Raw genomic sequence first — 26,091 nt, forward strand, 5'->3', positions numbered from 1 at the left:
ATGTCGTATTATTAAAATAATACATTCATCGCAACAGTAATTATAATGTAGATAGTTGTGTTGAATTATAGTGTCAAAGAGAAAATCCACCCTAAATCAGAATTTTGCATTTTGCCATATGTCATCTACAAACCACAAACAGATTGATTAGATGATAATGTTATTTTGGAATAAGCTGTTTAAGCAGTTCTAAATTTAAGAAGGTATTCATTATGTTTTTTTTCCTTCTATTTTTGGATATAGTAATACATTTGAATGTTATTTGGCTAAATGCATTATTTAGAATGACTCCATCAAAATTGTATCCTGACAGTGTGGAGAGAGCTCTGAAAAAGGCCATCGTTTAATAAAACAGTCGCATTTATTTTATTTATTTTAGTGGGAAGAAGAAAAGAGCATGTAATGTAACACTGAGTGGGTAAAATAGTGACAATGTTTCGAGTCAGGTTTTAGATATTTATATTGCTCCGTGGTGTTGAATTTTTTAAAACATGTTTTTAATTTCTACAGAAACGCCAGGACCAATGGAAATATTCCATTTGAATAAATCGTGCAGAAAATAGTAAAATGACTGCTACCCAAATAAACATAATGTGAAAAATCCACATGATAACAAGTGCTGGTATAATTTTTTTGTGGAACTGAGTAATGACCTCTATGAGATACTTCTAAAATCCTACACTTGTCCGCCCAAACCGGAAACTTGACAATGAATGATTAACGTGACTTAAAAGTCTTGTGAGTCACATTAAGTATAATCTACAGTCATCCTAGAGAAATATGTCAAATATCTGTTTTAGGGTGGAATTCCTCCAGATGGGGAGGTGGATTGGTCACCTGACAAGGCTACAACCAGCTGGGTAAACATGGCGTCTGTCTCTGGATGTGAAGATTACATGTACATCGCTTCTGTCTCTTAACCGGGTTTCTGGCACACCGACGTCCCGCATTTTATCCCGGAACACAGTAACGTGATGGGCGCCACGCATGGAGACGAGAAGAGGAGGAGGAGAGACGCGCTTCACTGACTGTGCTTCACGTTTTTTTCTCTCTGCACAGCTTTAATGGTCTGATGCCTGTCCGGACTCTGTGATTGGCGCAGGGTAATTGCTTTTGTTAGCAGGCACACTGATTTTTTTTATTCCTCTTAAGATGGCTATTAATAATTTATCTGACAAATACCAGCACTCTTGACTGGCTCCTGTGGGGACACAGCTGTATTCCTGGGCCCACTCTGCTCTGGGATCCCCTTTAAAATTATATAACCAGTTACATTTTTTGTGGACTCTGTCTCTCTCTGTGGTCCCCGGAATCAACAGCTGTTTTAACCTCAATAACAAATGTGCCGCAGAAGGAACAGTCTGACTGTGCTGTATGTGGCTGGCCTCCACTTCCCTGCTCTGACAGCTGATTTATGACTGCTAGCTGCCCTGCACTGTGTGTTGTGTCTCCCATGCCTTGCTCAACAACACCACTATGATAGGCTCACCTGACGTGGTGGCTTTCACTAAGGAGGATGAATATGGGGAGACTAGTCCCGACCCCTGGGCTCTCCCCAAGGAGTTCTCTGTCCCCCTCCATCCACCTTGTGACTCCAACCCCTGGTCCAAAACCTCCTACGCCAAGTTCACCAAAGACTTCATCCTCATCTCAGAGTTCTCTGAGCAGGTGGGCCCTCAGCCTCTTCTCACCATCCCCGATGACCCCAAAGTCTGTGGCACCTTTGATCTCAACTACTTCTCCCTGCGCATCATGTCGGTGGACTACCAGGCCTCCTTTGTGGGACATCCGCCTGGCACAGGCTACCCGAGGCTCAGCTTTGTGGAGGACTCGAGGGTGGTGCTGGGCGACTCAAAGGAGGGGGCGTTCGCCTATGTCCACCACCTTACCCTTTACGACCTGGAGGCAAGGGGCTTCGTGCGACCGTTCTGCATGGCGTACGTTTCAGCAGATGAGAGGAAAATCATGCTGCAGTTTCAGGAGCTGTCCCTCCGCTTCTCACAGGCCTCTGAGTGTCTGAAGTCTGGGAACAGGAGAGCATTTGCCAAGGAGCTCCAGAGGAAGCTCCGGGACCTGGAGTAAGACCATTGATACAAGCTTTTAACTGCTATTCCACAGTTTGTCGAAGCCAAATCTCATATTTTAACATGAACCCTTTCAAATGTTTTGTTGAATTATTTAAGTGAATAATAAATAGGCCGGTTGAATCAGTTATGGAGCAAAAAGCTCCATGCTTTTTGCCCCTCTTCCCTACACCTACATCTAGGGTGTACCAAAATATCAATACAATGATATATCGCGATATTTCGTCTTGAGGTACGTTATCGATACACTGGCGCCAAGTATCGATATTTAGTAATATTTAAGTTGCAGTCAGTGTGTTTTAAGAAGAGCCACTGTGCAGTACACACTTTGTTTTACTTGGCTGTCATTCATGTGAAATTTATTGACAATGTTTTGTAATTCCTGTGAAATGGATTCAGTGCAGTCAATAAATTGTGAATTTCTTCAGTGACAGAGATATCATGATGTATCGTGGATGAAATTTGGGCTGGGTATCACCAGGTACCTCGCGATACGATACTATCACGATATTTTGCCCACGATAACAATAATATCACGGTACAGCTATTCTGCAATAATCGATATATTGCAAGAAATTTCATCCACGATATATCACGATGTCTGTGTCACTGAAGAAATTCAGAATTTATTGACTGCACTGAATCCATTTCACAGGAATTACAAAACATTGTCAATCAATTTCACATGAATGACAGCCAAGTAAAACAAAGTGTGTACTGCACAGTGGCTCTTCTTAACACACACTGACCGTAACTTAAATATTATTGAATAGCGATACTTGGCGCCAATGTATCGATAACGTACCTCAAGACGAAATATTGCGATATATCATTGTATTGATATTTTGGTACACCCCTACCTACCTCACACCTACTGCCCTCTGTGTATCGCACACATCTATCAACAATACAGGGCAGCCTGACTGTATGTCTAGACACCAAGAGAAAAAACAGGACTCCTAATAGGGCTTCAATAAATCCACCAGACTCCAAGGTTTTGTTTGTGTCAGCTATTTTGCGGTAATTTGATTTATCTAGGAATATGCACCATATGAGGATATTGTAAACTGAAACAGTAAAGCTTTTAAAATGGATTGTGACACAGTATCCCTCTACCAGACAGTAAACAATTGGCCAATAATAGTGCAGTTACAGGAGCTCTCCCTCTTAAATTTAAAATGTTAATTGATATTGTACTTTGGCTAACAGTCCACAACAAAATTGTGTTGAAAGAAAGTACCAAAACCAAACCTAAAACCTTTGGGCCCTCATGGAAGTTGCTCACCTTTAGTTCAGTTAGTAATCCAGCTGTGATTAACAGTACTTCATTGTCTTTTAGAACTTTTGATCAGTGTTCCTAATTTGGTCCTCAAATTTCATCGACATGTAGGAAACTAAAATAGCCATTTGGAGATCAGTTTGACAAGAAGCTTACTGAATTAATTTCCCTGTTAACGTCAAGTTCTACAGCCATGCTAGTTCCTCTATGAAACTGCTTTGAGCTAAATGCTAACATCAGCATACTAACATGCTCACATTGGCAAAAGTGATGATTGAAAGGTCTTTTAAGGTTTACTGTTTTCGCAATTTTAGTTTAGCTTGTTAGCATGTTAACATTCGCTGATGTGAGTGTCATTGGTTATGGATGCACTTGGTAATAAACGAAAGCAACATGATTTAAGTCTTATGGTGACACAAAATGAACTGTCGGAGAATACCAAAGGTAAAAGTCATCATCCGACGTTTCACTCAAAGCAACAAATGCAAACTTCATGTTGGCACTAGAGGAAAAGTCAGAGGATCACCAAAGTCATTAGGATTCATCCTCTGGGGAGCACGAATTTCTTTACCAAATTTCAAAGCGAATCTATTGAATTATTCAAGATATTTCTCTTAAAGCCAATAATGTGAACCTGCTTCTGACTGTATGTGAGTGAATAATATATGGCGCTTGATGAAAAAAAATCAGGTATATTTAGGTGGCTAGTATCTATGAGTGAGTAGAAATGGATGCATATCCAAATAAAAATCTGGATCTAGCAGATTTGAATAGGCTTTATTTGATATATCATTTGATTGAATTAAAGGGGACTGTTAGGCCTTGATGGATGTATGTGCTATACAGATGTGAATCAGTAACTCTGTTTTCTTCCCCTCAGGTACACTCACTCTGTGCTGCAGAGGGAAGAGGGCCTGCAGAGAGAGGCGGCGCCTCAGAGCATGTACTCCGCTCATGCTGTGGAAAAGGCCAACGAGCTTGCAAACGTGGAAAAGAGCATCTATGAGCACAGAGACCTGCTGAGACAGATCAGCTCCTACCATCAACGTCCCCGCCGAGATCCGAATGCCGTCACCTGCCACAAGTGTATCACAGAGTGCGTGAGTGAGTGTGAGAAGCTGTTAGAAAAATACGCCAAACTTGCCAAACCCTTCACTTACAGTGACAAAGGGGAGAAGGGAGAGGACGGGCAGGGTCAGATTGATCACGAAGGTGGAGAAGAAGTGGACGCAGAGGACGACGAGGGCGTTAAACGCAGGCCGTCTTACACGCCACAGCTGATCAAAGCTAAGTCCGCAAAGTGTTTCGACAAGCGCCTGAAGACCCTGCAAGAACTGTGTGATGATACTTTCTACAATGCCACTGTGGAGCTCCTGAAGGATACGGAGAGGTGTTTCCGGGGTGACCTGAGCTACCTGCACACACGCCGCCTGGACAGGGCGCTACGCAAGAAACTAAGAGTTACCAACTTCTTGTTTGAGGAAGACCTCCGAGATGATGATGAGGATGAAGGGGGAACACTAAGACCATTCTGTGCTGTGAACCACGCTGTAGATAACTTTACACTCACGTTAAATCCACCTCCTATTGTTCTAGGACCAGAACCTCTAGAGCTCGATGCTCTGGAGCCTCCAGATCCTCTGGACCCAGCCTCTGAGACTAGCCATACCCATGAGTCTGAGCTTGGACTTGTGGAGAGCCATCTAGAGTCCTCGCCCTCCGACCAGACTCTGGAGACCCAAGAGAGCTCGGAAGAAACCAAAGGAAGCTTTAGCAGCGATAAGAGCGGATTGGGTCAAGCAGAGGGACAACAGAATCTAGCTATGACGTCAGAAGGTCCAGATCCTGATTCTGACCTGACTCCTGATCCTGACCAGAACACTGACCTGGAGAGGGAGAGCAGCAGTGAAGATATTGAGACAACTGCTGGAGAGGATGAGGGTGACCAGACACCTGTGTCTTTGCTGGAGGTGATGTCTGAGCTGGAAGGCAGGGAGGATGAGTGTGAGGTTGTTACCAATGGGGCTTGTGAGGTCGAGTCTGATTTGTTGGTTCCATTAGACACAGCATGCTGTATGGCTCAAGAGGGTTTCCTTTACGAGGCTTCTGCCCCAGAGACGGTTCCTCGTTTTGGCCAAAATTCCAACGTGCAACATGATCAAACTTTAGTGGTCAACCAGGAGCCTCAGGCCCTACTCCCACTCCAAGACGACTACACGGTGGGTTCTTCATGCCCAGAAAGCCCTGCAGCTGGGCTGGAGCTGCCTGTGGGCCTCCTTGGAGATGCAGTTTCCCGTACCTCAGTGGAGGACGGGTCGGACTGTACCATGAGTGCTTCTACTGGGTCTGATCGGGCTGCCTCACCTCTTGGCTATGGAGGGGTGGTGACCCTGCGTCAGAGGAAGAGGGCTGGACAGGGAGCCTTGAGGTTCGTGCGGCAGTACCCGTTTGCCATGCAAGCTCTGTGGTGTCTGCTGAGCGGCAGAACCCTGGTGGTGCTCGGAGCAGACGAGGGGAGAGTCCGCCGACTGGTCGCTGCTCTCGCCCTCTTTGTGCCTGGTCCTGGAAAGTGTGGAGAAAGGGTTCAAGCCTGGCTGTCGTGTCCCTTTACCCTCACTGATCTGCAGAGGTGGAAGCTCATCGGATTACAAAGGTATGTCCAATTTTGATTTATATTTTAAGCATTTATGGTTCTAGGTGATTTATTTGTCATCATACTACACAATGCTACATAACTAAATTAAAGTTTATAACTTCTCCATGCTTCACAAACCTAGAACATATATATAGTTATTTATATACATATATACATAAACACGTGGTGCAGTTTTTTAATGTCTGAGTTGTAAACACAGACTCTACCGCTCCTTGCCATGCTATGGTCCTGCGTTCTCTCTGCTTCGAACGTGGTCCGCCCATCAAGTGCAGCAGGTTGATCTGGGATGTAGTGTGGAGACAGGTCTCTGTGAACATATGGCCACCGCTGTTTCTCTCTTCCCGTCGCTTGGCCAGCTGAGTCCCATTTTTCTGGTTCTGGACCGTCTTACACCAATGATGATGTTGTCAACATCGATGCTACATCAATTTGAAGCTAAACAATGGTATATTCATCTTTGTAGTTTGTATCACACTTAACTGCACTGTTACTCATCTGCTCTGACTCAGTCCTGGATGACTCAAACAACCAGCTATTCAGCTATTAAACCTCAAGCCTAACATCTGTCCTTGGAATCTTTTTTCACTTCTACTCGTCTTTCTTTACGATGGAGTGGGCTGCCACTTTCCCCAAAGAATTACACTTTTGGCTTATATAAAAAAATAAAAAAAATGCTGTATTGTTACAAGCTTATGGGAAGCCAACCTTCACCACTTCATTGTAGAGTCTCACATTATTCTCCTGCAAGTTCAACGGTAAATTTAAGCTGAGAAATGAAATGAAATGAGAGTTGTAAAGGCACATAGCTGTATCCAAAACGTACTGAATCGTGACACCACTGTGACACATGACACTGTGTTTTTTCTTCATCTTTACACCCCAGGATTATAATTGATATCTGTTAAGACAAACCTGTATATTGATATTCATGTGCAGATTTTGTTAACTCTCTTATATTTCGTCACTGCCCTCCTGTGGCAAAGTTCTGGACCAAACATGGCTATAAAAAAATTTAACATATGGATAAAATTGGACATACAGACTGTATTTATGGATGACTTCAAATGTGCAATGGAGGAAAGTAATTAAGCACATTAATCAAGTACAGTGCTTTATTTGTACAATTTTGGAGGTAAGGGTAGTACTTGTGTTTTCATTTTCTATTTTATATAACCTGATTTCTTTAACAACTTAATATATTAGTTACTTTGCCGTGTTAGTTAAATGATAGGGAAAAAAATCAACTAATAAATTATGATGTATCCAGCAGGTCAACTGTATATAGTAGTTTAATCACTGTTTACATGTAAATGTGTTATTATCCAATAAAATACAGCATTATCAAATATGTCATTTGGCATGTTGAGTACTTTTACTTTTAGTACTTTAAGTATATTTGATGCAAATACTTTAGTACTTTTACATCAATAAATATTTAAATGCATGACTTTTACATGTAACATAGTATTTCTAAACTGTGATGTTTCTACTTGTACCGAAGAACAACATCTTATTGTGCAAATGTGCTAAACAAATGGTGATGAACCTGATAATCCTCCTCGGAAAAATATGAATTTCCCCGTGTGTCTGTCTGTCTGTCCCCCCACAGAGTAGCATCCCCTGTGGGTTCCAGCATGCTTTACTCGCTGTCCCGCTACAGTCGCTACATCTCCATCCTAGATGCAGACCAGAAGACCTTGCGCTGTCCGCCCTATCATGGCCAACTCCTTGCCAACATCGCTGACCACCGCACCTACATCCGCCGTGGGTCCACCTATTTTCTTCACTTGCAGAGCACGCTCTGTCACCTGGCAGCCAAGGCCTTCCTGTTTACCTTCACCCACCACCTCCACCTGCCGGTCAGCTTCACAGAGGGGCCCGAGGTCGTGGAGGGCCGACGGCGCTGCTTCCTGCAGGAGCAGCTGGGGCTGGGTGAGGAGGACAGCCGGATACTGCTCTACCTCAGCCAGCTCATCACTCAGCAGTATCTACAGCCCGCCACTGGGAGCGGCGCAGCAGCTCCTTGTTTTAGTTTTAACTACACCACCAGCGTTTTTTACAAAATCTAATATTATACTGGGAGATGGATTCCCACGCACGTTTTAGCAGAAATCACCTTTGACTTCTTTGGTTTCTGGACCAAAGGGGATCTTAAAAAGGTCTTTTAGTTTCAGGATGAACTCTGAACTGGTTATTCTTTAATCTCTCTCTGCCTTGCTGTCCTTTTCTCTCGTCTTGATCTTTCCTCTCTGTGATGGAAAAAGGAGACGGAGCGAGTGGTGAATGTCAGTGAGTGTTTACTTGCGTTTATTTGTTCCAGAGCATGCGCACACTCATGAACACACATAACAGAGCGGACAAAGGTCGGCTCTACTTATTGTCCCGCATGTCATTTGTGTGTGTGTGTGTGTTTTTCACTTCCATTGAAAAAAAATGTTACTCGTTTAAGGTCAGTCCCCTCAACCCTCCTCACCACACACACACACGCACGCACACGCACGCACACACACACACACACACACACACACACACACACACACTTAATCTTACAAAACTCAATCAAACATGGCTGTCTTTGTGTCATAAGTGCTGTTCTGACCTCAGCTGACTCGCTAACAAGTCTCAATCACAGCTCTGTGTTAACGCTGAGCGCTCACTGAGCAGTATTGTCAGCTATGATATCAGCTACATGTAAACATGTTTTTCAGGATTACTGAAACAAACTCGCACATTTTCTGCCTGCTGCGAACAGATGATTCCCTGGATCTGTCCATGACACCTTATTAGCGCCATGCAGGCTTGTTACAGCCGGTTTTGTGACACGCCTCGCTCTTTGAAACGTACCACACAATTTCCGAAGGCCAAAGCCTTTCTGAAATCCATGTTCTTTATTTTTTTTTTTACTTATTTCTGTTACACTTTAAGTTTTTCGTGATTCCACTTCAAGCCACATTCCTGCAGAAAGGGATGAATCTCTCATTTTGTTCCGAATAGAGACATGACGTCGGATTGAGTAGATTTAACCTTTGAGAGCAGAGCAAACATTCCCAGAGGTCGTGATGCATGAGCGAGTGTATTAGCTGTGTGACTTGGACCCAGTCGGCTCCACGTTGATATTGCATGTGAAGAGAAGTAACGTCATCACGCGCACACTCACCCCACATAGGGCCAGCAGCAGCCAAAACCTGTCGATATCAGCCGCTGGCGAGCATTTTCATGGATATTACTCACTCGGTCAGGAGCATTTTAAAGCCGCTTGACCTAAATGTATTGAACTTCACTGTTGTCTTACAGTTGCGTGAGAGTGTCGTGGTGTCGTGGTGTTAGCATGAGACTGTCTTGTGCCGGGGTGAATCACCGTATTGATATCTCTGTTTTGTTATATCTGGAGGAAGATGCTGTGGAGATGTGTTGCTGAGACAGTGATGTTATGTTTGCATAGACTTTATTATGGGGAAATTTGACTTCCTGTGCCATCAAAGGCAAAACTCAGCGCTTGACACTCGAGTGAGGACAGCTGCCTATATTTATGAAACTCTATGAAACTCAACGGTTCTATATTTATTGCGTCGAGACAAAAAAAAAAAGCAAGTTGCGGCCAGATTTCCTCTTTGCAGGAATCTCACGAGTACACAAAACCTTTCTGTTTAAAGTTCTGTTACATGGGCCTTTTGAGAGTATTTTAGATTTTACTGTTCCTAATAATTCTGTGGCGTCAGTGATGGAGCTGAACTTGTGTATCTAGGATTGTAACTGTACTGCATGGTCAAGGTTTTAATGTGAAAAGGTCAAACTGTGTGGGATCATGACTGCTGTCCTTCCTGCTACTGTACGAACAAGACAAGATTTTATTTTAAGGCTTATTATTTTAACTATTGACAGCAACCTCATATTTTTAATTCCACCTACTGCATTTTGGGCTTAATGATTCTTTTTTTTTTTTTTTGGCCAGATTTGAGTCTTTTTATTTTTTACTGCTTGAATAACATTTTTTTGCTGATTTTTTTTTTTTTTTTAGATATTGTTCCTCTAATGCAAAAAGGTGAATGTAACCTGAAGAAGCCATACCACAGTGTGCTTAACATGTCGTCACTCAGTGTCCTTATGTTGCCATATCATGTCTACCTTTTGTATCTCATCACGAGGCCCTGGGCGACGGCAGCGTTGCCAGTGGTTTTTAATGAAGCACGTTGTGAATGTCTTGATGCTTTCATGTAATGTTGATGATATTCATTAATTCCATTAAATTATTTGAATCCATTTCTTATGTGTGTGCATGCCTGGGTAACGCAGGAGCTCAGGTGATCGTGATGATTATGCTGAATCTCACTGTGAGATACCGGAGGAAACGGACCAATCCGACCTACAGATCAGCATTAAATATTAAACGACCAATACTCCGACAGACTCGTGTCTGTGTGACTCACTGTGGCGATGACGGATGTGTGAGCATTTGAGGTGTCATGAATAATACACGCGTATCTGTGAAAACATCTAATTGGCCTGCTGGAGCAGCAGAAGGCGAGGTGTCGGACTGAAGAGGAAATGGTAATTGAATGACACGAGAACATTTTTGAAACGGTACTGTTCACTCTTTACAATAATCTGCAGGGACTGAGTGAGTGGGCAGATCTATGTGTTCGAAGTGTGCCTTTCCACTTAAAGATAAAACCTGACTACTTATGGGTGATGTGCCACTGATGCAGAAGGTTCTTGACCTTCAGCTGCTCCTTTGTAATCTTACAGGTCTGCACAAAAGAAGAGCTCACACATATCAGTGACAGAGTAAGATTTCTTAAGTAACACTAATCTGCAATGTTTGTGCTTCAGATGAGAAGAGAAAATACCATTAAATGGCATATCTGCATTTCCACATTGAGTAGACTCATCCTATACTATTACTATCTTATAGTTGTCTTTAGTAGTTACCAGTGTTTTGACCACTGGCTGGGGAAAATGTGATGCTGACAAATAAGGATGCTTGGTAAGAACCAACTTTGAAGTGTAAGCACAATCTTCAGACAACGCGATCGACAAATGTACTCTTTCTTCAGATTTGGAGCAAACGGAGTATTAATTATTTAATTTAGGAATATTGCTGCCTTGTAGTCATGAAGCGACATCTCAGAAATGTTGAGGTAAATATTGTAGTCAAAACACACCAATGTTACTATTTTGGCAACAAACACCTAAATCTCAGCTTTATGAAGCAGAACTTGGTGAGAAAATCGAACTCCACAGTCAACGATGGCCTTTTAAAAATTCAACAAGAAAACATCCATTAAATTTAAGTATGCTTACAGATGAAGAGCACACATTTTCATAATACAATACAAAAAGTAAGAGAGCAAGTAAATCAAGATGGTTTTATTTAAAATTAGACTACAAGAACAATAATGGAAAAAAAAAAACAGCACTATGGTTTAAAACAATTACGTTTCAAACAAAAGTCATATCCCTCCCAGCCCTTTTAATGAAATGAAACACATTCAAATGTAAAAAGTCTTTCACGGTGGGTATGACTAGCTGGAATGAAAGGCCTGATCCAGAAAGAGTTTCCCTAACTGTCTACTTTTGGAGCCGAGGGCAACAATAATACAAATAAAATAAAAAAAACACGCAAAAACCCCCCTCAAGTTAAAGTATACAATATGGCCCCTCTCAGTGGATTCGCCTTTGCTCCCCAGTGTTAAAGATTAGAGATTTGTTTCTGATGCAAGTGACTGAAAGAAGACAATGCTGCTCTGGAGATGTGAGAACTGGAGGCTGGGCAAGCCCCAAAGGCCAACAGAAAGTAGATCAGTCCAAAAACTGCACTTAACCAGAACATCCTCTGCATCCACAGTGGGTGCATTCAATGATCCTTCCCTGCAGAGAGAAAGAACAGCAAAACTTAAGACACAGGGACACACATTGAATGAACAGGCCACCCCATGTGCCATACTGTCTCCATTTGGGAAGTTTGCTGGACAACTTTTACTTTCCTATAACCAATATTCTGTTTTCTAAAGACTCTACAAATTTAAAAAGATGTTTTGTTTTTCCTTTGCAGTGGCTTCCTGTACTGTCCACACAAAGCCTGTCAAAGATTAGTGAGTATTGACACAGTGACCAGTGAGCATTCTGGCTTCACTCTTCCAATCAAGGAGCCCGAGATACTATCTAGTCGAATGAGAAATCTTTGTCAGAGTGCAGGGGCGAAGCATTGTCTTTACTTTCTCAAACTTAGGCTTTTTTTGCAGTGTGTTTCTCATGTACCAACTCATGTCTGTACATCAGCAGGAATATTGTAAAATGGGGGGGGCAACCTAAGCCGTTAACATATATATAACACAAGCTCTCACTAGGATTGTTTTTTTTTTAATTTTTTTTTTATATACTTTATTTTTTCTTTTTCATAAACACAAACATGAGGTCATATACATTCATTCATTCACATAGTATGAAGCACTTAAGTGCTTGCCACAGAATGGTACACTTTTGTTCACAGCTATATCTACAACCATTTCATCCGTCACACTCTAAATCGGCTAAGTATATAAGCCATTTAGCCCAATAGTCTTTCCCCTTTTCTTTCTGTTGTCTCAACATGAAAGTTATGCGTTCCATGCTGTGCATTTCTTTTATTATATTTTTCCAGAGGTTCAGGGCGGGGGGTTCTCTTAGAAGCCAGCATCTGGTAACTAGGATTGTTTTTAAAAACGCTTGTGGCTGACAAATTTAGCAAGAAAAACTAAAATTCTGTCACACTTACAACTTCCAGCTTGCTCTTGGGGACCCTGCAGATGCAGTTGGTTCCAAAGTTTGTGTCTCGAGTTTGGATGCAGCGCAGGCAGCACAGGTTCTCGTAGCCCTGCTTCTTCCACTTGGCAATCAGGTTCTTGTCTGCATAGCCTTCTTTTATACAGTACTCATACAGCTCTGTCAGGAGACAAACATCGAAAGACATCATCGGTTTGCTATCTAGTACATGGAGTATAACTATAAATGGGATAAACATCTTAAATGAAGGGAGATGGAAAAGCTAAAAGACTTTACAAATCCTTTAGGGTTCATCACAGACATTGCACAGCTTAAATATAATTCAAACATTAAAGAACCGTTTTTTTATATTGATTGAAGATATCAAATATATCATGCTAGATTACGGGAATGATTGTATCAAATGTTGAAGTAGACAGGAGAGGAAAAGAGGAACAAACAAAGAGGAAAAGGGAAACATTCGATATGAACTAGCTGAATAGGTAAAGTAAAAGCTCTGTCTACCTCTGCTGATGGCTTTCCTCTTGTAGAAGAGATCGTAGATGTATCGACTCCGCTGATGATGCAGCCTGAAAATTGGCCAAAGGGACTCCACCTTTCGCTTTCCCTCGTGAGGCTCTGTTTCAGCTGAGACACAGAGGAAAATGAGTTAAGTTAACTTTGGTAAGCAGATACGAAATCAATGCTGCACCTGCTTGTGGAATTAAAATGCCACTTTAGCCTCTATATAAATAAGCATGTAATATCAGATGCAACACATGAATATGACGCTTCTGCTGGTGACTCCACTCTTCTGCGAATATTTAACAATGGAATTTAGAATCTGTCCACAGGGTTCTGTTATTGTTCCATTCACAGACAAAAGTGGTAAGCAATTGATAAGATTTGGGTCTCGGCTGACCTGCCAGTACATCTCATAAGGTGTTGGACGTGGTTAAGAGTAGTTCTTCCTCATAACACTAAGAAAAATATTTCTTCAATGGCCTGGGTTTGTGCTTGAGGTAATTTTCCCAAGCCTTACCCCAGCTGTTTTTCTATATAAAAAATATATATATATATAAAAGCACATTTACATCTATACACAATGACATTATGATTTCACTTATTTGGATCCAAGAGGCGCAGGCTAAATCAATTGTATGTTGATAATATTACGGTCAAATAGTTTTTAGCATAGAGTAGTTTTGACCTAGGACTGCATTACAGACGATCAAGTTAAAACACAGCAACATCAGATATTGCCATCTGGCTGAGCTACAGCCGCTTCACCACCAGTGGAATTTCCGCCTGTTCATTAGAATATCGATGTTCAAAATGTCAAAACAAAAAAACTAATCTCCCCAGGAGCACACACGGACTAATCAGCGGTAAAATCAAATGTTGATTATACTGTATTGTATTGAGCATTTGTTTACAGTTCAGGACGACGCGAAGTGAATGTTAAAATTACTGCACCACCACAAACTGCACACCACCGTTAATGCTAAACCCCGACGGCCATGGGTTTGAGGACCATCATCTTCTACCGGCGTACCTTCTCTCATTTTCTGATCCAGCTCGTCTAAAGTGGGCTCAATGAGCTCCCAGCCGTCTGGAGGTGGCTTCCGACTCCTCTTTACTTTGGGCATTTTTCTCTGTTTTGTACAAAAACGAACAAAAGCACACGGTGTTTTCGTTGTGATTTGCGAACCTGGTCTCAGGCGCTACAATATGACGTACTTTTGTTGCGGGGGTCCTTTTCACCCTCTCGTCTCTCGACCGACGTCACCACCTCAAATAAACATACTCAGTTTACTGGCGTTTAACAACATCTTATATCTATTTAGGACTAAAACACTGCATACGTTTATAAAAACACTCATTCAGGTCAGTTTGAAGATGTTCAGTGAGGTTACGTAGAAGTAGATGTATTTCTGTCGTTCCTGGCATATTGCATCACTTAAGCACACTAACAAATTGCCTGAAGATAAAAAACAGGATTTAGGTTGTTTTATTTAATAACTAACGTTATTTAAGTATATTGGAATAATTTGGACATTTCTGCATTGTGTGTCGCATATAGCATCAAATGTGGTTGCTAAATGGTGTAAGAATCTTCTTTATTAAAGGTTTTGTGAAGGCAAATACTTGAACTACAAACAGTATTGTGTTACTCATCTCGACTCTGAGTTTAGCCAGCTGTCAGTTCGTGGTGCTGCCTTAACACTTATGTTTTGTGTCAGTATTTTTTCTTGTCAGTGACTTTATAATAAAGGCTTCGTTTGTCAAAATGCCCAGAGGAGGTAAGGAATATCTTTAACCAGCTACATTTTGTTAAAATTAGCTTTGGACATCTGTTAGCCTGCTGTTAGCCACCCAACAACAGGCAGCGATCCAGGCGTAACGCCTCTGTAGAGTAAGAATAGCTTTCCCAACTTATATATCTCTGCTTTGGGGCGTATTAAAACACTAAAACTGCACTGACAGCACGTTTATAAACCACTCTGCCTCTCCTGACACCTGTCTGTTCACTGTCCCTGACACCTGTCGTACAATGTGTACTCAAATCTGTGTGTGATGTTATTTTTCATCATGGTTGTAGGTAGGAAAGGTGGCCACAAGGGTCGCATGAGGACGTACACCAGCCCCGAGGAGATAGACGCCCAGATGAAGGAAGAGAAGGAGAGGAAAAAGGTACAGAGTGTACATTCACAGTATGTTCAAGTATCTGCCATACCTGCCCAAGAATGTGCAGAATGTGCAGTTTAAAATTGACGGAGGGACCCCTTAAACATCCAAAACACTATCACTCCTCACTGCACTCATTAACACTTCATCAGCCAGAGGAGAGGGGCTGTGTTGTTTGGATGGTGAAAAAACCTGCATACTTAGTGTTTGACGTATCCCTTCTTGTGTTCGACCTGTTGCTTTTTCCTAATAATGTTCTCCTGTGTGTGGTCATTATATAAAGCAAGAGCAGGAGGCGGAGGAGGCGGGTGCAGCTCCGAACGACATTGCAGAGGAGAAGCTACCTGGATCAGGATCAGAGGACAGCGATGATGAAAATTCATTGGTACGACTGCACTGTCTCGGTCTCTCCCTTGCTCTGTTACCTCACACACAGTTCTATATAATAAAGTATTGATGATATCACTAGTACTGTGTTTTAAGAACCTCGTTCTGCAGTTTTTTTCAGTGGGGCACATTCACAAAAGTGTTTGTGTGGTTATTTAGTTGTGTGCCACATTCATAGCAATCAATTTATACTGTATGAGCTATTGTAATGTGTTTGCAGAGGAGGAGAGCAGGTGTGGAGGGCTTGATAGAAATTGAGAACCCCAACAGAGTGGCTCAGAAGTCCAAGAAGGTGACGCAGATTGAGCTGGATGAGCCCAAGCAACTATCGAGGAGAGAAAGGTGTGTCTTTTGTGTCCATGACATCAAGTTACAATAATTCCCAGTCAAAAAATGTTTGATAGTGACTTTTCTGATGTCACTTTCCCCGCCCTGTCACACACTCAAACTCCGGCACAGAGAGGAGATCGAGAAGCAGAAAGCGAAGGAGCGCTACATGAAGATGCACCTGGCCGGGAAGACGGACCAGGCCAAGGCTGACCTCGCTCGCCTCGCCATCATCAAGAAACAGAGAGAAGAGGCAGCAAAAAAGAAAGAAGAAGAGAAAAAAGGTAAGCAAAACACATGGTCATAATAGTAAAGTTAATTGTTGCATTAAACAGAGTATGTATTGTGTGCTCTAAGCCAGAAAAAGGCTTCAAAGTTGTATCACCTGATACAAACTCTGATGTGGCCATGAAGGCCTATTTTCATTATATTGAAGAAACTCAACTGTTCTTCACAAAATAGGGCAGGTCACATGGACGACCTTCTCATGTTATCTTGTGGCATGTTGGTATTCTCTTATCTTGAGAATGTGCCCCAGAGAAGCATGAGGAGTTAAATCGTATAAAATATATTTATTCATTTGTTACTTTTAATGACTGGAATCTGGGCAGGTTTGTGCGTCTCCACAACTGCAGTCTCAGTCTGCTTCAAAACTTTGTCTCTGTAGTCTGTTTGGTATCTACGAATATTTCAATATGCATAACTGAGCTTTAGTTTGGCAGTTGCCCGCTTGCTTAACCCTTACCCTGAGCAGCGATTGTCCAGTCATAATTGAGCAAAGTAGAGCAGCTTTGCTTATAGCAAAGTAATGTAAGCGGCTGTGTACTCCTATAATATATCTGAGGAAGTTTACACTCCAGCGGCCCGGACAAACCTGTTATCCAGGGTAAAGTTACACATTGATTGATTAGTCCTCGTCAAAAGGCCATTCTTTTGTAAAGTTAAAAGTGAAAACACAAGTGTTTGAAAATACAAACAGTAAACCAAAAGTCTAACCTCTGTCTTGATTGTCTGATATCAAATCAAATCAAATCAAATCAATCTTTATTTATATGGCGCTTTTCATACAAAAAAGTATCGCAAAGTGCCTTACAGAAATGTACAAACAACAGCAGAAAAAGAGAAACAGCAAATAAAGTCAAGAGAAGAAAATTAAAAGAACCCAACCCTCCCAACCCCACAGTCATGCACAGAGACATACACAAATACATACACACTCATACACACACTCACACATACACACGCAGACACACACCCATACACAAATACATACACACTCATACACACACTCACACATACACACGCAGACACACACACTCACACCCACACATACACTAGCTGTCACTAAAGAGACATGGCCGGGCAGCGAGACCTTAGGCGTGGAGGAAGCTACCTTTGGGGGGGGCCAACCACACTGGGAGAGATCCCGGTCCAAGGCCGCAGGGAGCGCCACCACAGAGACCACCCCAACCCGGGCAGACAGGAGGCCCCACACCAAGGTGCAGAGCCCTCCAGCCACCCGGGCCGAAACCGTCCATGGGACAGCACCCCCCGCGGCCAGACCAGGGACAACTCCCAGTCTGGCAGGCCCCCATGAGGAAACACTGGAGATAAAAAACTGATAAACTAAAACAGTAAAATAAGGCAAAAAAGCATAGAAGCTAAAAACATGAGGGACTAAAACAACATGAGGGACTAAAACAACACGAGGGACTAAAACGCAAATATGCGATATGTAAGCAAAGCAGCCGAGGAAGGTGACTTTATGATAGAATGACACCTGTCAGATCTTACTTATAACCACGATTTTAAACATATGGTCTTTGATGTCACTAATTACCTCTAGAATGCAGCAACAGTAACTCACTTTTTAACATGCAGAGCTCAAACATCAGCAACGGTCTGCATATTATCACTGTGTACCTGTCTATGTCCAGTGTGTCAAACTGATGAGGTTTTCTTCTCTGCTTACAGCTAAAGACGCAGCGGCAGCAGCAGCCAGAGGAATAAACTCCCTCTCACTGAAATGATGCACAGTATTTATCAGAAGGCACTTTCACATGTTCATGGACTGGCGCAATATAAATATTTGACTATTTTTAAAAGAGGAACTATGGTGTTGACATTACTGTAAAATATGTCCATTTGGAAAACGTTTGAAGAGACACCCGTGGAGAGGGGGTTATGTATATTTCGGCATGGAGAAAAGGCCGCGTTGATCCCTGCTGGAGGTAAAGCTACATTTGATAATCTGACGGTCTTCGTGTACACTTGGAATGAACCTCTTCTAACCTATGATCTTGTACATTGTATTAATAATGATATATTTATCATTTTACAATTCCCACTTAGCTAACTGAGCTTTGCCACTTTCTTTATTTGGGGATCTAACATTGTATATAACAGACTTATGGAAATATTTCAGATTAATATGATGAAACAGTGAAATGTGTCCATTTCTTTATTTGCTTTAGCTCCCTTTGAGAAAACTGTTTTGACTGCTTTGAGAGCAACCAGCTTGCTGGCTTGTATCAAGATGAGATGAGTCAATATAGCAGATAATTTTGCAGTTTAATTTGCAATATTAGAATCGACAGATGTCAGAATGGATAAAGTATAACTGAACAGGTACAGTTAATGGTTAAATGAATTAATTGAAAAAAATTGCCCTGAACTCAGTAGTGGTATAATAAAAAAACAAAAAAAAACAAGATTTGGATTCAAAGATGTAAATATGGAGATGATGATGAACATATCAAGTGGTACATGAAGCAATTTTATATATTTTTTTCTCAGCCAAGACAGGATGAAATGGTCGGATCTAGTCTCAGGGTCAGAATGTATAGTATATAGTTTCAGTCAATAATTTTGCCTTATTCATACAATTAAAAATAAATGCCTTACATAAATGTTCCCCAGTGTTAATAATTGGTGTCAGCTCCCAAAGTATATAAGAGAGGTCTCTTTAATCAGCGAAGATTGATCAGAAGCAACTACGCAGTGTCTATATTTTGGAGAAGTATAATGATAAGTTAATAGAAGACAAAGTGGGTTCAATACCCACACCTTCCTAAGCAATGCAAATAAGTTGGTGACGTTGATAGATTCAATATTGTTATAATCAGATGTTGACATTGGCCTGATTTTTCTCGAAGTTCATTAACCACATCCACATTGATTGTATGTGTGTTTTGTTGAATGAGCTGTGAAGAATCTGGTTGAGTGAAAGAATGAATTATTTAACAGAGAAATGAAAAAAGAAGTCTGAATAAATCATCTTAATGTTTTCACCTCTGAGTAGCCTACTCTGTTTTGGAAAACACAGTTGATTAAACATATTTTCTCATTTGCATACATTTGATAGGACCTCCAGGTATTATTCTCACTTTAAATTGTTATTATCTGTCTTCATGATACTTTTTTTGCAGACTTTATTTTGCTAAATGTTACCAAAAACTGTTTAATTCTGATTAAAAAAAAGCTTCGAATAATATTAGCTGTGAATTCACAATGTGTTGAAATATTTGCAGCATGAAAAAGGGGAAAGTGGGCCCTGAGCTGCTCACTGACCAGACGGAGGCGGTAATGCGCAGAATGTGCTGAATTATAACCTCAAGAAGAAGAAGAGTAAGCGAGTGGATTGGTGTAAAGTTTGGCGGACTTTATCCCCCGCAGAGCAGCAGTTTATTTGTTGCAGTCCTGCTGGGTGCAATCAGTCCAGCCCTACAAGTGACAGCGGCCGCTCTCTCCACTCAACTGGTGAGTCAACAAGGTTAATAACCAGTTAATGTTTCATGGGCACACGGGGATGTAAACACACTGGAGGCCATTGTTTGCGCTCTCAGAACTTTTTAAGGAGAACAGGTCAACTTTAAACTGGTGTTTAAGCGTCTCATGTGGCCCCGTGTGTCTGTTTTCCCGCGGTGTTGTTACACATTCGTGCTAACGGTTTGCAGGTGTTTCCCTTCAAAAGTAGCAAGCTAACGTTAGCTAAAGTTAGTTTTCTGCCTGCTAACATGTTGGTATTCTTGACGCTAGCGGTATTTTTTTTTTTCACAGGTCACTTACCTATTACCTTACCTATTATTTATTTCAACATGTATAGTCGTTGTTGTTTTTCCCTCTTTGATGCTCACTTTCTGGGTCAGTCGGCCGGACCAATTAACAGTAATATGTGTCAGGCGCTCCGTGGACATGTCTGACCTGCAATAACTTTACAGACAGGACAAGGCAAACACTGATAAAGATTAGGCAACTGTAAACACAGCCGTCAACTTCATGGAGTTGCGAATGTGTAATTTTGGGTTACCTAATAACCCGTGTTATGAGTTTCTGCAGCTTATCAGCCAATGCAGAAGTCCAAAGTTTAACAGATGACACCATACAGTGCCACAGAGAAAGAGTTACAACACTGCTGCGGACAGCAAAGATGGTGCTGCATGTGTACTTCATTGTTTAAGGCTTAGGACTGTGATATTGGAACAGTATTTTGTCACACTTGGGTGTTGTTTTTATGGCTTTATTTCTTGATTGTCTTGATTCTTATCTAGTCTCTCAATAAAGAATCATCTTCCTCTTCAGATTTCTACTTTGCGTGACCAGAGATACAGCAATCATGTCTTTAACAAATGGCCACAGTATAAGCAAAGAAACATGGAATTCACACAACAAGATGATGATGGAGCCTCTGTCCGTCAACGACTCTGAGGTTTGTGTCCCCTGGATTTGAGAAACAGAAAGTCTCAACTGCAGTGATATCAACAGTGCTAACCCTTTGCATGAGTTTTATATTATAATTTTTCTGTAAATTGCTTGTTTGTCAAATGGTTGTTGTCCCCTGAAATAATACAGTATTTTTGTTTTAGGTGTTTACCATCATAAAGAATGAGAAGCACAGGCAGACGTACGGTCTGGAGCTCATCGCATCAGAGAACTTTGCCAGCAGAGCGGTTCTCGAGGCTCTGGGTTCCTGTATGAACAACAAATACTCTGAGGGGTATCCTGGTCAGAGGTACAAGAATAATCAAGTTTGTGCTTGAAATGCTAATCATTGGGTACATTTTATAACTGAAGTCTTTTGCTTTATCTTATCTATTTAATAACAAATCACGACAGCAATATTAATCGGTATGATCCATGTGTTCAGGTATTATGGTGGTACTGAGCACGTTGATGAGTTGGAGAGACTCTGTCAGAAGAGGGCGCTGGAGGCTTTTGGTCTGGACTCTGACAAATGGGGCGTCAACGCGCAGCCATACTCGGGTATATAATAGTGATTAGACATTTGAGAACTGTTATTTAGAACCTGACTGATGTGATCAATATTTTTACTTTCACACTCCTCAAACTTTATGACTACATTTTTTCACTTACAATCATATTTTGTTTGTGCTTCTCTTTAAGGTTCACCTGCTAACTTTGCTGTCTACACCGCCATCGTGGAGCCCCATGGCAGGATCATGGGACTCGACCTTCCTGACGGAGGTCATCTGACACACGGCTTCATGACGGAGAAGAAGAAAATCTCCGCAACGTCCATCTTCTTTGAGTCCATGCCGTATAAGGTACAAAAAAAGGTCACATACAGTAAGTTGCAAAGATGTGAACAATAACAGCACACTATTTAACATGTATACTAAAATATATATTCTAAAACAAAATGGTAATAACTCTTAAATAAGAATCAAGGCACAATGGTTTCATTGTGGAAGTAGTACAAACAGCATAGACTGAGAATATGTACAGTATATTTGTAATGGATTGTAGTCATACCTTTACAGGCAGTTGACATTTCTCTTGTTTCAGATGTTACTTTAAAAAATCTGTCACTGTAAATTTCACCTACGTTATTTCTTAGTCTCATAAAATAGTTCATTCTAGCTTAAAAAGTGGCTTTCTGAAACACAGTTTGAGTTTGGAGAAGTTGTTTGTCGATCATGGAGTCCAGGACAAACAAGATTATTCTTCATTAGTGCAACTATGCGCACATGGCATTGGCCTGTGGCTCCTCGTGAGAGCCGGAGAAGGATGCCAAATAGGCCATCATTTGACCAATTTGGGGAACTAAAACAGGCAAGCAAAAAAACTAGTTTAAATCAAACTTGAATTTGAAAACACTTTGTAGTTATTCACTCCACATCTTCTGGTGGTAACTTTACATTATTATTGCTCTAAATGCTCTCTGTATTAATGCTGCTTTCCAGGGAGTACTTGAAAGCAGTTAACAATCAAACAAGACTATTACAGATGTACTACTAATGCTGTAAAAACACTCAACTAAACCATGCTTTTCTTGCCATGTCTGGATATTGATGTATTTGATATGACTGGGTCTCCTGTTTTTAGGTGAATCCTGAAACTGGCTACATTGACTACGACAGACTGCAAGAAAATGCTCGACTGTTCCACCCCAGACTCATCATTGCAGGTCCTTTATCACACCCACACATGCACACATGATTCATGTCAACATCTGCTATTATTTGTTAACTCACAGTAATGAAAAGAAATTCCGTGGAATGAGGAGTCTTTATCCAGAAAGAAACTGTAAATAACCATCACATTCACCTTTTGTTTTTATTCCAGGAACAAGCTGCTACTCCCGAAACCTCGACTACGCCCGCATGAAGCAGATTGCTAATGAGAATGGTGCTTATCTGATGGGAGACATGGCTCACATCAGTGGACTGGTGGCTGCTGGACTGGTGCCCTCACCATTTGACTACTGTGACATTGTTTCCACGACAACACACAAGACGCTGCGTGGCTGCCGCGCTGGCCTCATCTTCTACAGGAAAGGTGTGAATGGACGGTGCTTCTGCCAAAACAAACCACTTCCATTTTTTGCTTTATTGTCACTATTTTTGTATTAGCACTCTGATTTCTTTAGCTTTCTGTTTTCTTCACTGTATCCTTCCATTACCCTTCTCCAGGTGTGCGGAGTGTGGATGCCAAGGGCAAGGAGATTATGTACAACTTGGAGTCTTTGATCAATCAGGCTGTGTTTCCTGGGCTGCAGGGAGGACCACACAATCACGCTATTGCAGGTACATCTCATTATCTCCCTTTAAATTGTCCATCCCGTTTCATCTCAGCTGTCATTCGTTGGTGTCACCCTCAGTCTCATTGAGGACTTGTTTTTTATTGGCAGGTGTTGCTGTGGCTCTCAAACAAGCCATGTCACCAGAGTTCAAAGCCTACCAGACGCAGGTTCTTGCTAACTGCAAAGCTCTATCTAGTGCTCTTATTGACTATGGCTACAAGATTGTCACTGGTAAGTACCACCGAGCATCTTTAAGGTAATTTATCAGCTGTATAGAAGTGAATAACATATGACAGTTGCTGTTTAAATGTACCTTTTATTGCTCCCTAGTTTTCACATTTTTAGACATTTTGAGATCTTGTCAGTTAATTTTCAATTTGCTGATCAGTAGTGGTCTGCAAGACTCAGGTCAAGTTGATCGAGTTATCGTTGATACTCAAAGGATCCTTTGATAATTTACCTCATAGCTTTGCAACATGTCTCTCAGACTTAAAAGAAAAAGATCTTCGACTGTTTTATAAAATTGCATGATACAAAGCTATAATTACAATTAGAAAGTATTTTCCTTCCGTAATGAATACAGTACTTTTCTTAAGCCTTAAAAAAAAGCCAACATGACATTAACTTGCATATGCATACATCCTTATATTGAATCTCTTTTGAATGACAACAGGTAAAAAAGAAAAAGTATAATCGTATACACAAAGAAGTGAAGACATGCCTTTCTTGCATTGCTAGGCGATAAAAGAGTTGTGGTGCCAGATTTCTGGTTGCAGTTACAAATTTCATAGTCCCTGTGGTGTCTGATAATCTTTTTTCTCTCCCTGTGTAGGCGGCTCTGACAACCACCTGATCCTGCTGGACCTGCGCAGCAAAGGAACTGATGGAGGCCGAGCTGAGAAGGTCCTGGAAGCCTGTGCCATTGCTTGCAATAAGAACACCTGCCCAGGTAGTTCAACTGCTGATAGGCAATTATATATACAGCTTTTTTTTTGCATACGAGTGTAGCCCCTTGTCTTTGTGACTGATTCTTGTGAAAGTCCTTTTTTCCCTACAGAAAGCCGTTCTTAATATTTCTACATCCATGTGTTTGTAGGGGATAAGAGTGCTTTGCGCCCCAGTGGTCTGAGGTTTGGTTCTCCAGCGCTGACCTCTAGAGGCTTGGTGGAAGATGACTTCAAGAAGGTGGCAGAGTTCATTCATAGAGGTAATCTTTTTTTTTCTTTTCTTTTTTTAAAAGCCCATGTATTCTCTGAAAAATTAGGTGACCAGATCATTAGATATGGGTGTCAAGGTATAAGGTCGTTGGTGTGGAAACACTTCCTGATAAGCAGCTGACCTAAGCCATCACCAGGTTAAACAGAAGTGACTCAAATGAGCCTCATTGCTTTTAAACTGTCTACCCTTAATTTGTTAGACTTTTTTAACATAAAAACATGAGGGGAGACGTCAACCACAACTCCCAAGCAGTTTTTAGTTTAAAAAAAGAAAACATCCAGTCACAGAGCTAACATTTCTGTGGTGGGCTCCCTTCTTCTGCAGGTATTGTGCTGACCTTGGAGGTGCAGAGGAGCCTGGATCCAAAGGCCCCTCTGAGGGAGTTCATCCAGGCTCTGGCTCAGGGAGAGAAGTTCCAGCAGCGAGTGTCTGAAATTAAAGCAGAGGTGGAGGCTTTTGCCGGTCAATTCCCCATGCCTGGCCTGCCTGAGCTGTAGAGACACTGATGGATTCTTGACTGAGGATTATAACAAAATGAATGCCAATTTTTGTGGTGTGTTTTTTGTCTGTATATTTCTTTGAGTGCACACCTTTAATTCTGTCAAATCAACATATTTCATCACAACAGATTTATCTTAACACAAAGATGGAGTTTTGGAGCTCATTGTCTTCCTGTTATTCATTGATGCTACAGTACCTGTCCTGGTTTAGATTGGGTTTTGTATTTTACTGAAGCTTTGGTCCCAAATGTTATGATCTCATTTAAGCTTTAATCTTTGTATTACAATTACAATCCAAAGTTACTGTAGTGCAGAAGGAAGCACAAAGACTGAATGCTGTATATCATCCTGTGTCCATATACAATTTGAAAACAATAAAACCACAATTGTTACATTTAATTATGGTGAACATAATAAACAAACCAACAGAGATTGTGTGTGATCTTTCATTTTGACTGAAAACTAGGCAAAGCATTTTCCTGAATAATAAGTTAAACACATAACTGCTCCAAGGCTGCTGAGATGTGCTTTGAGCTAAATGTAAACATCAGCACAAAAGCTCACAATGATGACACTATACTTATGGAAGTGAAGAACCACTGTGCTTGCAATTATTTTATTCTAATGCTGTTATCTCATGATCACTAGTGAATTAATTTGTTCTTAACAAAAGCATTTTTATCTGCAGCAATTTTTTTTCTCCATGACACCTCTCAGACTCCATATATTTGTTAGTGACAAACTTCCCCATCAGTTTAGTTTCAGAACAAATTAACAAATTAATGATTAAGTATAGAAGATATGTAAAATATATATTTAAAGAAATGTGAAAAATTACCAGAAGTAGTGAAAGATGAACGGTCTTATTTTGTAGTAAGGTTACTATAAGGGGCAATACAAATTTAGGGAATTTGTCCCCATAAAATCTGGCCAGTGACGCCACCATAATCTGGTGCGAGTTTATCAAACCACTCGAGGATCGATTAGTTTTGCCTTGTTCCGTCAGGTCAGAGGTCAGTGCGCGCGCCTCCGGTCCATCCACAGAGACTAAGGAGCTGTTTGCGACTCAATAAAAGTTCCAGGTCGACCAATATTCAGGTCTTTTCTTTAAAACAGGCCAGTAAAGCTACAAAAGAACGGCAACTATTGTTGCTTCTCCCCGGGGAGCT

The 26,091-nt window shown here is 41.3% G+C and overlaps 4 protein-coding genes across 5 annotated transcripts; 3 read left to right on the plus strand and 1 right to left on the minus strand.

Annotated features, from left to right (window-relative positions):
* Positions 1 to 837: 837 nt before the first annotated feature.
* smcr8a (Smith-Magenis syndrome chromosome region, candidate 8a) lies at positions 838 to 10,279 on the plus strand. 2 transcript variants are annotated; one of them, XM_030408950.1, is made up of 3 exons: positions 838 to 2,078; positions 4,244 to 6,016; positions 7,629 to 10,279. In XM_030408950.1, exons 1-3 carry the CDS (start codon positions 1,477 to 1,479, stop codon positions 8,086 to 8,088), a joined length of 2,835 nt encoding a protein of 944 aa, XP_030264810.1. In that variant the 5' UTR covers positions 838 to 1,476; the 3' UTR covers positions 8,089 to 10,279. The 2 variants fall into 2 exon arrangements, with proteins under 2 accessions (XP_030264810.1, XP_030264811.1); XM_030408951.1 differs by lacking the exon at positions 7,629 to 10,279 and adding an exon at positions 6,287 to 7,610.
* A 1,092-nt stretch (positions 10,280 to 11,371) lies between these two features.
* Positions 11,372 to 14,522, minus strand: bud31 (BUD31 spliceosome associated protein). The gene is made up of 4 exons (XM_030406425.1): positions 14,316 to 14,522; positions 13,286 to 13,408; positions 12,774 to 12,940; positions 11,372 to 11,887 (listed from the first exon to the last, which is right to left on the minus strand). Exons 1-4 carry the CDS (start codon positions 14,407 to 14,409, stop codon positions 11,837 to 11,839), a joined length of 435 nt encoding a protein of 144 aa, XP_030262285.1. The 5' UTR covers positions 14,410 to 14,522; the 3' UTR covers positions 11,372 to 11,836.
* A 398-nt stretch (positions 14,523 to 14,920) lies between these two features.
* pdap1b (pdgfa associated protein 1b) lies at positions 14,921 to 19,452 on the plus strand. Its single transcript, XM_030408213.1, has 6 exons — positions 14,921 to 15,063; positions 15,363 to 15,454; positions 15,732 to 15,833; positions 16,056 to 16,177; positions 16,295 to 16,446; positions 18,137 to 19,452. The coding sequence occupies exons 1-6, from the start codon at positions 15,051 to 15,053 to the stop codon at positions 18,190 to 18,192; spliced, it is 537 nt and encodes a 178-aa protein (XP_030264073.1). The 5' UTR covers positions 14,921 to 15,050; the 3' UTR covers positions 18,193 to 19,452.
* Positions 19,453 to 19,764: 312 nt separating this feature from the next.
* shmt1 (serine hydroxymethyltransferase 1 (soluble)) lies at positions 19,765 to 25,354 on the plus strand. Its single transcript, XM_030408212.1, has 12 exons — positions 19,765 to 19,921; positions 20,744 to 20,870; positions 21,028 to 21,173; positions 21,309 to 21,424; positions 21,566 to 21,726; positions 22,508 to 22,589; positions 22,748 to 22,960; positions 23,095 to 23,208; positions 23,313 to 23,435; positions 24,037 to 24,153; positions 24,301 to 24,411; positions 24,747 to 25,354. Exons 2-12 carry the CDS (start codon positions 20,778 to 20,780, stop codon positions 24,917 to 24,919), a joined length of 1,449 nt encoding a protein of 482 aa, XP_030264072.1. The 5' UTR covers positions 19,765 to 19,921; positions 20,744 to 20,777; the 3' UTR covers positions 24,920 to 25,354.
* The last annotated feature ends 737 nt before the right edge of the window (positions 25,355 to 26,091 follow it).

This window comes from Sparus aurata, chromosome 23 (genome assembly GCF_900880675.1).
Source record: "Sparus aurata chromosome 23, fSpaAur1.1, whole genome shotgun sequence".
Lineage (NCBI taxonomy): Eukaryota > Metazoa > Chordata > Actinopteri > Spariformes > Sparidae > Sparus > Sparus aurata.

Excerpts from the sequence above, each read along its gene's own strand:
- shmt1 (XM_030408212.1), top strand. The coding sequence starts at position 20,778 with ATGTCTTTAACAAATGGCCACAGTATAAGCAAAGAAACATGGAATTCA. Across the intron at positions 21,174-21,308 it reads GAGGGGTATCCTGGTCAGAG|GTATTATGGTGGTACTGAGC; the intron begins GTACAAGAATAA and ends CCATGTGTTCAG. Across the intron at positions 21,727-22,507 it reads TTGAGTCCATGCCGTATAAG|GTGAATCCTGAAACTGGCTA; the intron begins GTACAAAAAAAG and ends TCCTGTTTTTAG.
- pdap1b (XM_030408213.1), top strand. Across the intron at positions 16,178-16,294 it reads CAACTATCGAGGAGAGAAAG|AGAGGAGATCGAGAAGCAGA; the intron begins GTGTGTCTTTTG and ends ACTCCGGCACAG. Across the intron at positions 16,447-18,136 it reads GAAAGAAGAAGAGAAAAAAG|CTAAAGACGCAGCGGCAGCA; the intron begins GTAAGCAAAACA and ends CTCTGCTTACAG.
- smcr8a (XM_030408950.1), top strand. The coding sequence starts at position 1,477 with ATGATAGGCTCACCTGACGTGGTGGCTTTCACTAAGGAGGATGAATAT. Across the intron at positions 2,079-4,243 it reads AGGAAGCTCCGGGACCTGGA|GTACACTCACTCTGTGCTGC; the intron begins GTAAGACCATTG and ends TCTTCCCCTCAG. Across the intron at positions 6,017-7,628 it reads AAGCTCATCGGATTACAAAG|AGTAGCATCCCCTGTGGGTT; the intron begins GTATGTCCAATT and ends GTCCCCCCACAG.
- bud31 (XM_030406425.1), bottom strand. The coding sequence starts at position 14,409 with ATGCCCAAAGTAAAGAGGAGTCGGAAGCCACCTCCAGACGGCTGGGAG. Across the intron at positions 13,409-14,315 it reads GGATCAGAAAATGAGAGAAG|CTGAAACAGAGCCTCACGAG; the intron begins GTACGCCGGTAG and ends TCTGTGTCTCAG. Across the intron at positions 11,888-12,773 it reads CCAAGAGCAAGCTGGAAGTT|GGAAGGATCATTGAATGCAC; the intron begins GTAAGTGTGACA and ends TTCTCTCTGCAG.